At 44.1% G+C, this 16,621-nt stretch overlaps 1 protein-coding gene across 9 annotated transcripts in view; it reads right to left on the bottom strand.

The window, feature by feature from the left end:
- Positions 1-3,843: 3,843 nt before the first annotated feature.
- Positions 3,844-16,621, bottom strand: part of PIGN (phosphatidylinositol glycan anchor biosynthesis class N) — a 112,668-nt gene continuing 99,890 nt past the window's right edge. For 8 of the 9 annotated variants that reach the window (XM_090137039.1, XM_031589254.2, XM_090137043.1 and 5 more), the window contains one exon: positions 3,844-15,449. In XM_090137039.1, the coding sequence (XP_089993165.1) occupies positions 15,326-15,449 (124 nt within the window). In that variant the 3' untranslated portion in view covers positions 3,844-15,325. The remainder of the gene's footprint in view (positions 15,450-16,621) is intronic. The other variant, XR_016465033.1, reaches the window with a different exon arrangement.

The following is a 16,621-nucleotide window of genomic DNA, read 5'->3' as shown; positions in this document are numbered from 1 at the left end:
GAGCCGATGCTCTGCACACCTCAGTGCAGGCCAGCAGCATGGCAGCCAAGGGAGTGGTTCTTCCCATGGCAATTACTTCTGTAGAAGCTCCGGAGGAGGAGGATAGAGAAAAAAGACATATATCTTTGCACGTGGGTTGCTCACCACACCGTACAAGCTGTGGATGTTAACACCGAATGGCAGCAATGCTTCCAGATGGACCCCTGGGCAGACCCTGTCCCTCAGGGTGCTCATCTCACAGCATGGTCACTTCCACAGCAGTGTGTGTGCCTTCAGAGAGAGGAAGGCACGTTCCTGAAGAAGGCATTACCTGCCACAGGATCAGTAATGGGAAGATGAAATATCAGTAGAGCTTAAATATAAGAGTATGAGTGATCAGAGGATGGCATGTGTCCAGCAGGAAAGTGTTAACTCAAATCTTACCTGTCAGGGGACATAGAAAATTTCTTCTAGTTCTTCTGCCTTTCATTTTTCCATAAAGTGTGGCTTTAGTTATGAGTAAATTATCGTTCCAGGAGTGTTTCAACAGAATGAGATGTAACAGCACAGACACAGCCACATGCCCTGGGGAAAAATTAGTGCATCAGAACCAAAGCTGGAGAAGTCCCACAAGAAGAGTTGATTAAAGAGCATTTTGAAGAATATTATGTAAGCCCCGATGCCTGCCATTACCTCAGCATTTGCCCCATGTACTGTCCTCATGCTGATCTTCATAACATCCTTCATAGCTGTGGGCTGCAAGCTGCCATTCCTGTCAGAAGGCATTTCATGACAAACTTGCTGTGGGCATTTGACGGATGTCTCTGTGCCCAGAGAAGTGGGAGGGAGGTGACATTACTGCAGTTGCAGGAGAAAAAAGTGCAGATAACAAAAACTACAACTGTGTAAACAGTGTTTCTGTTCCACTGAAAGCAAAAGAAAACTCCAAACCTAAAACTGGTTTTCATGGTAGCCCACTGAAGCAAGGATAGAGTGAGAAGCCCAAGGAGTCTGCCTGCCTTACCAGCAGGGCACTGAGGTGTCCTCCCTCCCCATGGAGCCCAGCAAAGGCCCACTGCCATCCAGTAATTGGGGCCATGGCCCTTTCCTCCTGGTTTGGCTGCTTGTTCTTTCTTAGGGCAATCCCACGTCACCTGTGGTGTAAGCCCAGCTGGGATCAGACAGTATACCTCCTGCACAGGTTGTTGTTGCCCAGAGAGGAATGAAATCCTCATTTTTTACTCCTGAGCCAGTTTGGAGAGAACTGTCCTGCCTTGTTGCTGAAGGTCCAGGCTTTTGTCTTTACCAGTGGAGAAGATCCTACTGACAGTGCCATTGGCAGCCATCCAAGCCAAAGAGCTATTAATCATGGCTTCCTTAAAGAAAAGAAGTAATTATAGCTGGGTGTTCAAAAACCTGAAACTTTTGCAGCCAAGCCCTAGCTGTGGGCTCATAGCAGCTGAGGAAACCTTTTGCAGAGGTCAAGGCTGAGGGACAGCAGCTCTCTTTCTTTGCCAAGAAGCTCCCTTTCTTTGCCAAGCTCCCTCAATCCTGAAAACATGTACAAAAGTCCAGGTCTTTGGGGCATCCTGCAGGCTTTGAGAGGGTCAGTAATGAGCTTCCTGTTGGCCAGTTTGGATCGCAGGGCTCAGAGGACTGGCTGCATCCCCAGAGGCAGTATTTGCCTGAGGAAAGGTGACCCATGGAGATGTTTTCTACTGGGGCACAAAACCTCTTTAATCTCAGCTGCCAAGGTCTGCGAGGTGGAAGGGAAGGGCAAGCAGAGGCCAGGATTGTTAGCCTGTGTCCTCAGGAGAAAAGACCTACTCCACTGCACTCTGCCACTCTCTCTCTTGAAGCCAACTTCAACTCAATTCAAAGGAGTCTCAGAGGTATAAGCCTCAGCAATAATTGAATTTCTACAGGACTAATGAGACCTGAGAGAAGAGGAAATCCAAGGGAAAAGATGGTGGGTTAGCAAGTGCCACTCATCCAGCTCTTCCCTGCCTGGGCTCCCAGGGGACTGGGGCAAAGGCACAGCCTTGCCCAGAAGCTCTGGCCGCACCAGGTCTTCTGCTCCTGATACAGCTGCTCTCTTTTTCTTGCTCTCACAAGACCAGAAGTAACATCCCAAGAGCATGCAGTGATCCAAAGCATTGTTAAGATATCCTTGGGAATTAAAGAAGTAAAAGATAAAATTTTCAGACTATATAGAATCATAGAATCACAGAATCACTAAGATTGGAAAAGACCTCTAAGATGATCTAGTCCAACCACCAACCCATCCTCACCATGCCCACTAACCACATCCCTCAGCGTTGCATCTCCACATTTCCTGGACACCTCCAGGGACAGTGACTCCACTATCTCCCTGGGCAGCCTGTGCCACTGCCTCACCACTCTTCTGAGATGAAATCTTTCCTAATATCCCACTTGAACTTGTGTCAAACGTGAAGCATATAGGATTATATTCATTATATTAATAAATTGATCTCATGATAATTATATATCTAGCATGATATTGTTGACGTTAGTCAAACAATACAGAATACTGTTGAGGAGGGAAACTGTTTCTAGAGTTATTGACAGTTTTCAGCTTGCAACTGAAACTTGAGGAGGCAATTCTGTGCTTAGGCAAAGACTTAAATGTTTTGGTAGATCATATGAGATACTGGAGTGAGCCCCTCCACTGTTGGCCAGGGGGTTTCCATGCCATAGCTACAGACTCTATATCAAATTCCATGGCTGCAGCTTGAAGATACACAATTTAGATAGAAAATAAGCTGCATATTTTCAGAGGTGACTTGTCAGCTGTTGCTGGTACTTTACACAAACTCAAAGTTTTCTATCGGAGATTTCTTCACTGACTTCCAGTTAGAGCTGTAGGCTTGATGCAGAAATATCTGGCAGATGACCACAGCAGTCCTTCAAGCCTTGAAAGTAATACATCAATCAAAAAATGTAAGGTAATCACTTTCAGTTATAATTAAATAGGTTTCTTATATCAGACAGACGCTTGCTCACCAGTTCTATCTCTTGATGACATTACAAGCAAAAAGTGGGGAAGACAACAAAACTTTCTTCACCTTTCTTCCATGTATCACAAGCAAAAAAAGGGGAAAAAAAAAGTCACAGGAAACAAACAGGTACAATCCATTCTTTCACAGACCATTTTACAGACTTCTTCAATAAAAACAAACCCCACAGGTGAGTAAAGACCTTCATTAGGGCCTCCAGAACAAGAAAGACATGGAGATGTCTCAATAGGTCCAGAGAAGGGCCATTAAGGTGCTCAGAGGGCTGGAGCACCTCTCCTTTGGAAACAGGCTGAGGGAGCTGGGCTTGATCAGTCAGAAGAGAAGGCTGCAGGGAGATCTCATTGCAGCCTTCCAGTACTTGAAGGGACTCACTTTTTACACAGTGATAGGACAAGTGGGAATGGCTTTAAACTAAAAGCGGCATTCAAATCCAGGCTGGATGGGCCCTGGGCAGTCTGGTCTGATTGGTGGTGGCAGCCCTGCACACAGCAGGGTGCTGGAACTGGCTGGGCTGGAGGGTCCCTTCCAATCCAAGCCACTCTGTGATTCTATATTGGAAGCTGCACAGTTCCTGTCACTTCTGACACGACTTACCAATTCGAGTTCGCTTTGCTTATGGTTCTTGTTCCCTATATGTAGCTGGTGTAATTGTTCTTAGTGAGCAGTGAGGCATTTTTCTTTGTGGAAAAAAGTCAATAAATATTTAATTCATAAAAATAAGAGAAGTGATGAACAAAAATATTCAACTAATAAAGATAAATGGCTTTTGTATTCATGAAGGCTTCTTATTAAACAGTCAGTGGAAAAAGTGTCCCCACTGGGCAAAGAGAACAAAATAAATGGTGGACCTGATACTGCAAGCACAGCACTTAAAAGAAAGAAAGGGGGAAATAAAACAACATTAATGCATCATTAAGGTTGAGCATTGAAATCTACAGAAGCCAGCACAAACATGAAGGAAGGTTCCTGCAGCAACGTTAATTGGGACTTATTGTGGACTGTGTTATTGATGATTGCATAGATTTAGTTGCATAAACAAATTGCCAAAGCTGTATCCAACTGGAATGCAAATGAGGGATGTGCAGTCGTGTGGCTGCTCCTACACAGTGTGATCCACCTGGTACAAACAAACAGGGCAGGTCACGGCTGATAGGTCACCTGCAGATACACACACATATACATGTGTAGGCATAAAGCAAAAAAAAAAGTCTACCAAATCTTCAAGATATATCTTCTAGTTACTTGTGTTTATTTATTTGCAGGCAAGTTAATAAAAACTGTAGCTAACAATGCATTCTTTTAGTGCATGCATAATTTCATTTGCTTCATCTGCTGTATCTGCAAATGCTGAAACATGACAAGAATGTAACTTTCCCAAAGTCATAAAGTACTTCTATTTAGTAATTTCTACAGCCAGATGAAAACTTTGTGTTATTTCACGTCCCATATTGCCAATAAAACTGCGGCTGAGCTAACACATCCCAACCCCTATGCCTGTTTTCCAAAGCACAATGTCCTGGGGACATATTCTCCAAATTGCCTGTGAAGGCTTTGGAACAACACAAAACCAGTCCACAAAAAGGCCCCATCCATCCTGGCAGGCATGTACTAAAGCTACGCTGGGAAGGCCAGCGTCTGCCTGAGCTCCAGCAAATACTGTTGTATCGTATCAGCAATCAAAACTCGGGTAATGTCATTTAGCTGATGCTGCAGGAGTTATTACTGGCATCGCTGCCTTTCCCAGAGACCCCAACTGCAATCAGATTCCTGCTGCACACAGGCAGAGATAGGAAATTGCCTCTCATGTCCAGATAGGCTGTTAGTGCTGCGGAGAAGGGGCAAGGGGTGCTCATCCTGCCAAATGACTCCCATTTCATAGCGAAGTTCTGACGTGTGCTGTACCCCCCAACAAAGCCTGTGGGTTTTGGTGCCATAAGGCTCTGTTCAAGATAAAATCAAGTACAACAAAGCGATGTCAGACGTGTCATCGAGTTGCCCCATGTTGCCTGCTGTGACAGTGACCACAGCTGCCCGTTTCCCCACTAGTGTTTCCTACCACTTCCCTTCTTCCTTCTGCCTCCCTGGGCCTCTTCTTTTCTCAGAAAAATAATGGCATTGCTCATGCAGTGCTGCATCCCATTGCTGCTTTTGCTTCAAGTTTCTCAGCAGCTGAGCGTAGGGTGAGGTAGATGGGGGGTGGTGGGGGCATTTTTCTTAGATGATTTAACTAATCTCATGCAAATACACTCAACAGTCTTGGTACACGGTGTGCTTTCACCTGTACAGCGGTCAAGCCAGCTGAATATTGCTTTTTTTCCCTGAAGATAATAGCATTTTTATGCATTGTTTCTTGAAGCTTTTTGTGCTCACACACTGAAAAACAGCTTCAGCTGAGGAATAACTGAAGTCAATATACTTAGTCTCTGTCCAGGTAATTTTGTGTCCTCTTCCCATATTAGCTGAAGAGGATGTGATGATGATAGGAGATCATTAACATATCTATTTTTTCCCCCATTCTTACTTCAGGAATATGAAATGAAAACTGCAGTTAAACATCTATCATTACATCGTTTCTGCCTACGTTATCTTGCATTTGAGTAGCAGGAAGGATTTTGCAGGCAAAAGAAAACACAGAAGAGCTGGTTTGAAAAAGAAAACAACATACCTTCCTCTCCTGCTGTGATTTATGTGATTTACTGATTTTTGAACTGAGAGTCCAGAGGAAAAAAAAAAAAAGTTTCCTTTAGTAACAGAAGCAAGCCCAGAACATTCCATAATGTTAATGGAAGAGCTGTGTGCTGCTCTTCCACATCCCTCACCCACTCCCAAGTTAATGCACTGGTGATAAAATCTACCCCAACGTAAGTTTCTCCACAAGGAATCAGAATTGATTATGAAAAGGAATGCTAGCGATTTTTCCTCCGTGCAGCTGATCAGGCATTGCCCCTGCCCATGCTCTGTCTGTAAGGGTTTATCAGTATAAAAAGAGTTTTTGAGTGAAGGTCAAGATCTCAAATCTGGGAAAACAAGAGAGCCAAAGGAAGATTTTGCTGGGGGTGGGTTGCATATGAGAAGACTTACCATTAAACCATAACTGTGACTTACAGCACTGTGCCTCTTGTAATAACACATCCCTGTTGCCAGTATACCAGCTAAAGATTCAGCTAACACCTCCTTATAGCTCCAGTATATCGAAGCTGGCTTCAAAAAAAGGAACCACGATAGGCTTACAAGTCTATTATCATTCAAAATTGAATTCTTTAACACAATTCTGAAACAACCAACCTGTAAGTTACTCTCTGGAGAGAGCATTTTGACTATTAATCTATCTACAATCAACCACCTGATCTACTGCTATTGGCTTCCATGGGCATGGGGAAATTCCTACTGATTTTGGTGGTTGTTGGCTTATATCCAAGGTCCATGTATCAGAGGAACATAAAGTCTGTTTTTGACGCATTAAATAACTGAGGAAAGCTCAAGGCCATCTCCCTTCTGACTACAAAAATATGGCTACTTTCATAAGGAGCTGTATGTTATGCTCTTTGATCATTGTTCAGTGTCATTTCAAGTTGTTTCCATTGGGAGGAGAAAATGCTGATGGATTCAGGTATTTTTATGCAACCCTGTTGATTTTGCACAAAAGAAAAAAGGAAATACAAAAGCCTTGAAGATAGCTGGAATCAAATCAGAGATAATTTCTTTGTTATTTTCTAGCCAGCACTCAAGCTTATAAAGAGATGTTTCAGCCATTCTCTCAGGGTCCCATTTACAGCTCTGTTTTCTGTCTGTCTCCAGCATGTTTTAGCTCCTTTCTTTTTCTGGCTGTCTCCTGGTTATTACTCTGGGAAATGCTCCCTCGTAGTAGTACCTTATTGCATTGATCTGAATTTGGGCCCTAGAATCATCCTTTTCCTTTTTTTCTTAATTATCCAGGGCTGACGTTTTGGGCACGGAATCCATTAATTTTCATTTTTATTTCAAAAAGGGAGGTTACTGGCTTCCTGACTGAAAGATACAACAATCACACTGATGTGTTTTAAGTTTTGTTCAACCAGCATCAACTTCAGACATATTGCAACACATGGAACCAGCAGAATTAGAATAAAAAATTGAAAATATTGGTCAAAAATCTCTCCAAAAAGCACAGGCCATGCAACGGCAGCATGGTATCAGAGTGACCCTGATTTGGACCTTCAGCTTTTAGTAGTAATACCTGTGGTTTGGAGCTGCCATCTCCACCTCCAGTTTGAGGAACTACCAGATATACTATAAGAAAGTGAGTTGTTGGAGGGGAGTTACTGCAAAATGAAAGCAACGTTGGAGGTTGGTGCTTCTGTCATTGCTAGGGCTTTTTCGGCCTCTTTCATTTTCCAGTTAAGCCATTTTGTGAAAGCAGTATATAGCCAAAGCAGAATGTGTCTTTCACCAAATAACTGTAAAATATTTAACAAGTTTCTGTTCCCCAAAATTAAAAACAAAACACAACAAAGCACTTGCTGAAATGGGCAACTAGTCCTTTGGGCAACTAGCCGGCTGGCAGCTGCAGCTCCATCAATAGGAATGAGGATACCCGAGTTGGGTGCTACACGTGGAAGCTTTTCCCTTCCATAAGTTCCTTTTGCCAAATTCTTGTCCTCCAGAGCCCCTAAGCACACATCTAATTGAATGCACAAGCAGCTTCCTAAGCTCAGGAAAGGGCCCGACCCTGCCCCACTGCAGTCAGCAGAGCCAGCTTGTTTGAAGTTAGGCACACGCCTAAGTGCTTAGCTGGATTTTTGCCGAAACTGTCAATCTTTTATAGTTAATCATTTATCACCCTGCTTATGTGCTGGTAGTCATGCTTCAGTGTGCAAATATGTAAATTGCTTTCATAAAGCTCCGTGCACCGAGCACAAATAGTGCTTCCTCAGCCCTTTGCAGGAGTTCTCCCGTCCTGTGACATCTCAGATAGATCAAATAGCACTTGGGGCTGGCAAGGAAGTTACTTCTCCCTTAATTAAACAGAATCATTACTGCGTTCCTGCTCTTATTAGTGAGGCGCATTCGTGGACTTGCAAAATGCACAAATAAATAATGGTATTTAGCTCTCACCTGACAAGCAACACACATTTTGCCTTCAGGAGCACGTATGTCAATCCATCTTATACACTCTGCCACCCTGAGCAAGGATGGGAACGAGCTGTCAAACCCGTGAAAAGCATATTTGCATTACTGTTGCACAGATTAAGTTCGATTACTACTTAGAGTGAGGGAGTTTGCAATGTATAACAAGGTAATTCTCCAACTGCCGGTGACCATTCTAATTGTTCTTTCTATTGCTGAAGTTAATTGCTGTGAACTACGGGGGAGGTCATCTCCACTTACCTTAGCTGGTTTGCTTTGCATGCAGAAAGCTCACAGCTGCCATGATTTTTCACAAAGAATTAATAGTTACAGCCACTCAGTCTGAATACATCGTGTTAGAGTGATAGGTAGCAGCAGGGCCTTGCTGAAACAGAGCCTTAAAACACCATTAGTGTGCACCTGCAGGCTGCAGAGCTGGTTACTCTGCACTCCTGCCCATGGGGCCTTGCATGCATCCACTAATGGAAAGCCTGCTTCTCCCCAGACGTCATGCACTTCTGCGAGGAGAAAGGACTGAGAAGAGAAAATGACAGAGTCCATTCCCCTGCTCAGTAGAGCAGTTTCTTGAGAATTTATTCCCTGCCAAGCAGAATAAATGCATTCAGATTTTTTCTCTAAGAGGAAGCTTGAGCACTTTTTGAGGTTAGTCATATGAAAATGAATTAAGGAAACCAGCTATTCTCCCAATCATTAATTAGGGGGAAAAAAAATAAACAGGTAAAACAATCCTGAACAACCAAACAAAAGGAGCAAACGAAGAAAACGGGCTCCAAGGCAACAGACCAGCTACCGCGATGACCCAACGGGACCCAACACATCCCCTGGCCATGGGCAGTGCATCTGCACCAGTGCCTGGCCCCAGCCAGTAGGAGGCCAAGCAGGACCTTTGAGGGAAATTGTTGCACACCCTGCTTAGTGCAGGGGTCAGCCAGGATTCACAGCAATACTGCCCAGGGACTGGAGTAAAGCCCCAGGAATAGGGAGCTTTCGATGATGTTTCAGAAAGTTTATGTTTGATTTAGGTCCTGGATAAAGACTTGGCTGTCATCCCAAGTACTAGGAGGCTTTCCTTCATTATTTCATCCTTTAAATATGACATGCATATTTCGTTTCTGCTTGCTGTGGTAAATACCAATCAATTGCTAAGCTACACTAAAGCAAGCAAATCTGTAGCATTTACAGGACTAATGTTAGTATAGCTTAGAATAGATGCAGAACAACACCACTGTATGACAAAGTGCATCATGGTTACACAGATACCTTCTTTCACAGCAGGTCAGATACAAGGAGCTCAAAGCTGATTTTGGAAAATATCCACTCACTTCTAGAGATCTAGAGAAACAAACATTCGATCAGTTAAATATAACTCTGGGGAGCAAAGTTTTATACAGTAAATTCCAGCATCCCTTAACTTTGTACAAAAATTGATACTAAAATAAAATAGCAGTATTTTCAAAGCCCGCCTCTGCTCACATTCCCACCAGGACAAGCACCAGTTTCAACCCCAGCTGAAATAACTGCAGTTCTTTTCTTACACTGTCTCACATGCCAAAAAGGCAGAATAATGATGTCCAGCACAAAAGGACACATCTACTGAGATACATAAAAGGTTACTCCACAGAAAGTCAATATGAGAAGTGCGCTCAACATTCCTTGTCCTTTAGCATTTGTGCAAGAGTGATAAACTAAGTTTAATTAGAGGAGCTGAGGCCTGGGTCAGATAGTTTTCCAGCCCTAAATGTCAGCAGTTTGATTCTGCAGCATGTTTCTGCATGACAGTCCTTTGGATCAGCCCTGGGTTGCTAGAGCTGTGCTGCAGACTGGCAAGGAAGAGATGTGCAGTGACACACGGCTTCCCCATGTCTCTCCTCCCATCTTGCTGCAAGGCAGAAATGGTGGAGGCAGCCATGACAGCACTTGCAGCATTTTAAATTTAAGTTACTCAGGCTTGACTCTGCAGCCCTCATCCTTTGCTTGGCCAATGGTTGAAGCATGAGCCGGCAGGACTTAGCAACCCAGCTCTTGATCATGGGATGGCCAAAGTCCAGAGGGACCTCACAGCAATGGAAGTGACAGGAGCCTTGCTGCAGATGGCACAAAACTCATGCTCTTTCACTGTGTGGTTCCTGTTGCAGGCACATCTGGTTGGGCACGTTGGCTTGTCATCTTCTCTCTCAGAGGAGTCACTGAATGTATCCAGTCATTAGCAGGCTCGTCAGCAGTAATGACTCGAGCAAACAGTAAACCTGTGCGCCAGCTTCACCATATGTAACATCAAAGGAAATAAAAAGAAAAGAAAGGCATTTGCTCTTACATCTTGTCTGCAGAATAAAATGCAAATGAAATAGTGTGTTTTCCTTGATTTCCATTTGATATTACCCACTGTCAAAGTTAGAAAGTTATGCAGCTTGCTTCCAAGCACAAGTCAATATATAAATGGAGAAAATATCAACAAGCTTGATTTCAAAGGTCACAGGAATGGGATGAGTGCCACGAGGCTTTCAGCCTTCACCTTCCCCGTTCCAGTCATCTCCAAATGCCAAAGTGCTCTCCTCTTTGCCAAAGGCATTTGAGTGAAGCAACTCTTGGCAGCCAGAGGGGGAGACACAGCAAAAGGGACTGCAGCATCCAGGTGGATAGAAAATTCTAAGAAACAGAGTATCATGCTCTTATGAATCAGATGGGAGGTGAGGGCTGAAATAACACCTGTATTGTGGCTTGGTCAAACCATACTCGGGAGTTCACAGAATCACAGAATGGCCAAAGTTGGAAGGCACCTCAAGGATCACAAATCGCTAACCCCCCTGCCACGTGCAGGGCCACCAACCTCCCCATTTAATACTAGACCAGGCTGCCCAGGGCCTTATCCAATCTGGCCCTGAACATCTCTAGAGACGCGGCATTCACAATCTCTCTGGGCAGCCTGTTCCAGCACCTCACCACTCTCTCTGTAAAGAACTTCTCCCTGACATCCAATCTAACTCTTCCCTCCCTCAACTTAAAACCATTTCCCTTTGTCCTGCTGTTTTCTGCCCTTTCAAAGAGTTGATTCCCCTCCTGTTTGTAGGCTCCCTTTAGGTACTGAAAGGCTGCAGTGAGGTCACCCTGCAGCCTTCCTTTCTTCAGGCTGAACAAGCCCAGCGCCCTCAGCCTGTCTTTGTAAGGGGAGGTGCTCCAGTCCCCTGATCATCTTTGTGGCCCTTCTCTGGACCCTCTCCAACAGCTCTCTGTCTTTCTTGTACTGGGTACTTGTTCAAGGGTGATACTAGAAAGCAAGAATTGGCTAAAAGCATGAAAGCTGATCAATGGATGAGTTCTTATTCAAGAAGTTGTAAGGCAGCTACAGCCTTCAGATAACAGCTGTGGTGTGCATTGTAATTGCCAAACCTTCTAAAGTCTGATTTAGTCTGTGGGGAGGTAGGGGAAGTCATTTGGTTTGAGTCATAAGAGGTCTCGATATAATCTAAGCTTCATCATCTCTGAAGAAACAGCTCACTCCCTGGACTTGTATCAAAAGGCTTTGTGCGGTCCTGATAACAATTCCTAGCAGTGAAGATTACAAGATCTTTATATCGTCTGCTCTTTCATTACAACACCTGATGGGCATTCCAGGTTTACAGTCAGTTCTTCAGGGATCCATGGCTCTGAAAGCAAGTATACACAAGCTTTGCAAGCATTGTTACACTACCAGTATAGTTTTTAAAAAATAACAATGGTGCAGCCCCAAAGTATTTGTCTTTCCCTGTCCGAAACTTCCACTGCTGGGAGCCTCACCTACTCCAGAAGTCAGAGAGTCTGCAGCAAGAAAAGGATGGAAGGCAGCAGGGCTCAGTGTAGCTCTACCTTTGTGCTCTTGGCTGAAAACATGGGGCCAGCTGATGCTTGCCCTACCCCACAGGACTCAACTGGCTCACAGTGTGTCTGCACCTGTGCCCAGAGCCCCACTCTTGAAGAAGGATTGAAGACCCATTAGCAGAGCAGAAGAAAGCCTAAACTTACCTAAGTACAAACTTCTGTTCCATACCTTGGCTGCTAGAGATGGGAGAGGACTTTTTATTGCAGATGATGTTTGTTTCTGGAAAGGAAAGGAACAGGCATCAGTAGGAGGCAAGAGCCTACTTTGCCACGCACCACATGGGGCTGCGTAAAATGGCTGAGTGGGAGAATTTTTTACACTTTCTTGTCCTGGAGTAAACCCAAATGTGCAGGCCAAGACTCTAGTAAAAGCTCCCCCTGGGGAGGAATAGGAATGGCACAGCCAGCCCTACTACTCCACCACAGATCCTCTCCAGCATTCCCATGGCCTCTGCTAGAAACTGAATGTGCAAAAGGCACAGAGATGCACAGGGCTGGCAGGGGAAGGGGAAAGGTGAGATAAGGTTGCTGCCATTACGGCCAACCAGAGCAAACAGCAAACAAGAATGGCCTCTTCCAGAGAAGCACCAGGGAAAAAACAGTATGTGTGACACAAATGCTCATTATCTCCATTGTGCTCTTACAGGAGTGGAAGGAGACTATGAAAGCCATAAGCAGAAAGCGTGACTGATGCAGTTGTACTTTACACAGCCATTTCCATTCGTCCACACACCAGCACATATTGATTATTCTTATTAGCAGCACCAGACACAGTGGGGTAAGCCAATGCGTTATTACCATACCCTGATATAATAAAAGATGACATGAGGCCTGAGTTTCCATACCCTCTCTCAGGGGGCTTGCAGCTCTAAGCAGCACATACCTCCAGCATCTGTGTTGGAGAGGTAGGGCATCCACTTAGCCTTGTCATAGATAGCAAGCATTTCTGACATGCCTGCAGAAGATCTGTCTTCAGGATGGCAGCCCTGCGGGTCCAGCATTCCTGCTTTTTGAGTCAATTCCTTCATGACAGAGCAATGCCAGCTGTTCAGTTGCTCCCATCAGTGAATTTGCTCTGCAGACAGTCACTTTACAAAGGAATTGCTCTAGCAAGGGAGACTAGGATGCTCAGTGGTACAGCTGCCTCTGGCTGCACACACTGAAATGAAAGAGCTGCAGACAGAGTCTCAAGAGTTCAGTTAGGTCACAAAAGCTGGTGCTGGTGGTACCCAACGTGCACCTTATAGTTTGGGGCTACACAATATGGGGCCAAGGTGGGAATAGCTCTCCACAGCAAAAGCTTTCTGGATCCAAGGAAAACAAGTGGCAGATTTCCACATCTTAATACGGTGTTTGCTCTGGCACAGCCATTAATATACTCATGGTTACTCTTTGCTTTTGCTGTATAGCAGTGGTGACTGGCAGTAGGCACATGCCCACCTTCGACACACAAGTCTGAATGTATGTTCTGTAACAAATCTGAAATATGTTCTGTGACTGAGATCAGCTGCGCTAGCAACACGCTCAGAAGTGCCACTGGACCACTACCTAGTGGAAAAATGGCTCCCTCTCCAGTGCTCAGGCACTCTCAAGAGGCATTCTGAAACCGTGTGGATGACTGCAGGCCCACGACAGGATATTCTCCAGCACTCAGCAAGCAGATGGAACTTTGTGACTGGCTTCTCCCAGCCAAACTTCCTGCAGGGATGACTAGTTTCCAAACACATTAAACAGCCGTGTGAGCACGGCCAAATGCCAGATGGCTGGAAAGAATATTGGAGTAGCCCCATGATGAACGTCTAGCCTTGGCTGCCAGCACCACGCACCATATGCATCACCTCTCAGACAGGAAGGCCTGGCTGCAACTTAGGAGGGTGACGTGGGGATACTACACAGCTGAATTTGTTGGTGACGCCATGACACAATGGAAAAAACTTTTTTTTTTTCCTCTTACTTTCTTTACTGTGCATTGGGATCTGCTTCATGGAGCCACTTTAGCGATAGTGTGGATGAAAAACACCGCTTCAACAACAGGACACATTGCTGTGCAGGCCTCCAGCTGAGCAAGAAGTACTGTTTCTGTTTAACTCTTGCAAAAGATGACTTCAAGGAATGCTGCAGCATCATCATGTAGGTGGGTGCTATAGTTTGAGCTACTTTATTAACTTTGGGTTAGTGGCAAAAAAGCTGATGTCTGCTGTTGGAAAGGCCATGAAGCTAGAAGACCACTCAAAGCCTCATGCAATGGCTTTACAATTACAAGCACCCATGATAGCAGAGGCTATAAGCCTCCTGGTTCTTTGTGCTCTCCCTTCTAATCAGCATTAAAAGCAGGAGATTTGTGTTTTCTCATGGTGCCACTATTACCCAGCCTTACACTTGCAACTGAGACCAGAACACAAGTGGAAAGGAAAACACGGAAACAAAGAAAAAAAAATCCTCAGTACAGCATAATGAGCATCTCTCTGTGCAAACCACTAGCTTCAGCTACAGTTTCACGACCTCTTTATACCGATCTAACTCTAGTCTGTCACTGAAATAAGCAGTCCTAACCTTTCTACCTGCCCTCCATCATGAGCTAGACTAGGGAATCTGTCCAAATACTATTCTACAGTTCCTTAATCAGGTTCATTTTCATTTGGATCGATTACCTCATCTGGCTTAGTGCTCAGCCTGCCCAAGTGTCAGCAACGGAGGCAGCAGGAGACCACAGTTTGCACTCAGGTTAACTAAAAGCTTTTGTCTCACAGCAAAAGCTTCACAGCATACCAGTCTTAACCTGTCTCACATACACAGCCTGCCTCAGATTTACACAGTTTGCAAGTTATACTCAGTTTCAGAGATAGTCAAATGCATATGCCACACTGGCAACATACAAAAATCTGCCCAGACTGATTTGATTCATGCTTTAGTCTGAGAGGTACTTCTGTGAGACATGCAATGAAGGTAGGACTTTGCAGACTCCCAACGAAAGTATGCACATGAGATAAACAGCTGGTGGAAAAGTTCTAACAACTGAAAAAAAAAAAAACCAAAATTCATTGCCTATTTCTTTTAAATAACACTTTGCAGTTGTTTTTATTTTCAAAAAAATAAGTGCACTTAGAGAATAAAGCCGAGGTTGTTTCAGCCCCACTGATGTCTAAATGATAATCTCCAAATACAAACTTCAGTCATAGGACAGTTTGACTCTGTCAGCAGTGCACTCTGATCCAGGATGGGATTTTGGCACTCAAGTCCATTAACTTATATTTACATTACAGAAGTGGAAGTTGGTTCAGAGGAAGCCAGAGGTGAACTTAAGGGCAGGAACATGTATTGCTTTATTACGTAGAATGGTGCTTAGTCCTTCTGGTAAGTTCAAGTCTCTTTGTAGTTAGCAGCTGGGCCAGTCCATTCATCAGCATCATAAATATGGTCAACGACATCACCAGCACATAGTGGCTAATGCTGCAAAGAGGAGACAGACAGAAAACAGAAAATGCAAATTTGCCAAGTAGAAAGAATTGACTTTAACAACCTCCTGATTTTTATTTTTATTTTTTTAAGCTAGGTCTAATTATTGTTCACTTCCTATACAACATTTCATACATGCCACTCCAAGACAACGACTATTACAGCAGTACTACCATGTGAAAAACAAGGCCTGTGGCAAAATAAAATGGTGAGAACAACAGAAAATATAACTGAATGTATACCAAGTGAATAAGAGGTACTGGGTATATTCATTACATCCAAGGGGGTAATTCAATGTATGCAACAAACCACTGTTTGCTATAGACTGATAAAGCAGAATTTTGGGAAAACTTGCCATCGGGAAGACATTGCTTATAGTAAAACAACTCAGATATTTAGGTCAGCCAAGTTGCAAATGTTCTAGAGAAAACACTTCTCTGGTGATGAGCAGCTTCGAGAAAACAAACACTATTTTTTCACTCAGCATTTCTAAAAATTGCAGATTTCACTGCTGCAGTAACGGAGTTTCAAACAGATTAAACAAATTAGTTCAAACACAATATGAACATGTGACTTCTGGGTGAGGAACTCCTCAAGTCACCAATGGTTAAGAGGATCACACACAGAGATTGCTCCTAACTTGCTCTAACTTTCACACTACTTCTTCAGGTATCTGATGTTTACCAGCATTACCGACACCTATTGGTTCAAACTGAGATTTGACTTTGTAACATTCAGCATTCTGTGTTCATTATCTGAATCAAGTTGGTTGTTAATGCAAGCCATTGAAAAATGAGGGTTCTTCCAGATCATGAAAGATCATTCAGTTTCAATCCCCCAGCCACAGGCAAGGTTGCTCCCCCCCCCCCCAACCAGCTCAGACTGCCCAGGACATCATCTAATCTGGTCTCGAACACCTCCAGGGATGGAGCATCCATAGCTTCTCTGGGGAACCTTCATCAGTGCCTCAGCTCCCTCTGAGTGAAGAATTTCTTCCCTGTATCTAATCTTCTTTTGAAGTTTAAAACTGTTCCTATTTGTCCCATCAGTATCAGATCATATAAAAAATCAGTTTCCCTCCTGTTTATAAGTTTCCTTAAAGTACTGGAAGGCCACAATAAGTTCTTCTCAGACCCTTCTTTAGGCTGAACAAGCCCAGCTCCCTC

The sequence above is a fragment of the Phasianus colchicus genome, chromosome 3, assembly GCF_987193195.1.
Source record: "Phasianus colchicus chromosome 3, bPhaCol1.hap1.1, whole genome shotgun sequence".
Lineage (NCBI taxonomy): Eukaryota > Metazoa > Chordata > Aves > Galliformes > Phasianidae > Phasianus > Phasianus colchicus.
The sequence above is the reverse complement of the archived record's forward strand: the minus strand, read 5'-3'. Positions and strand labels throughout refer to the sequence as shown.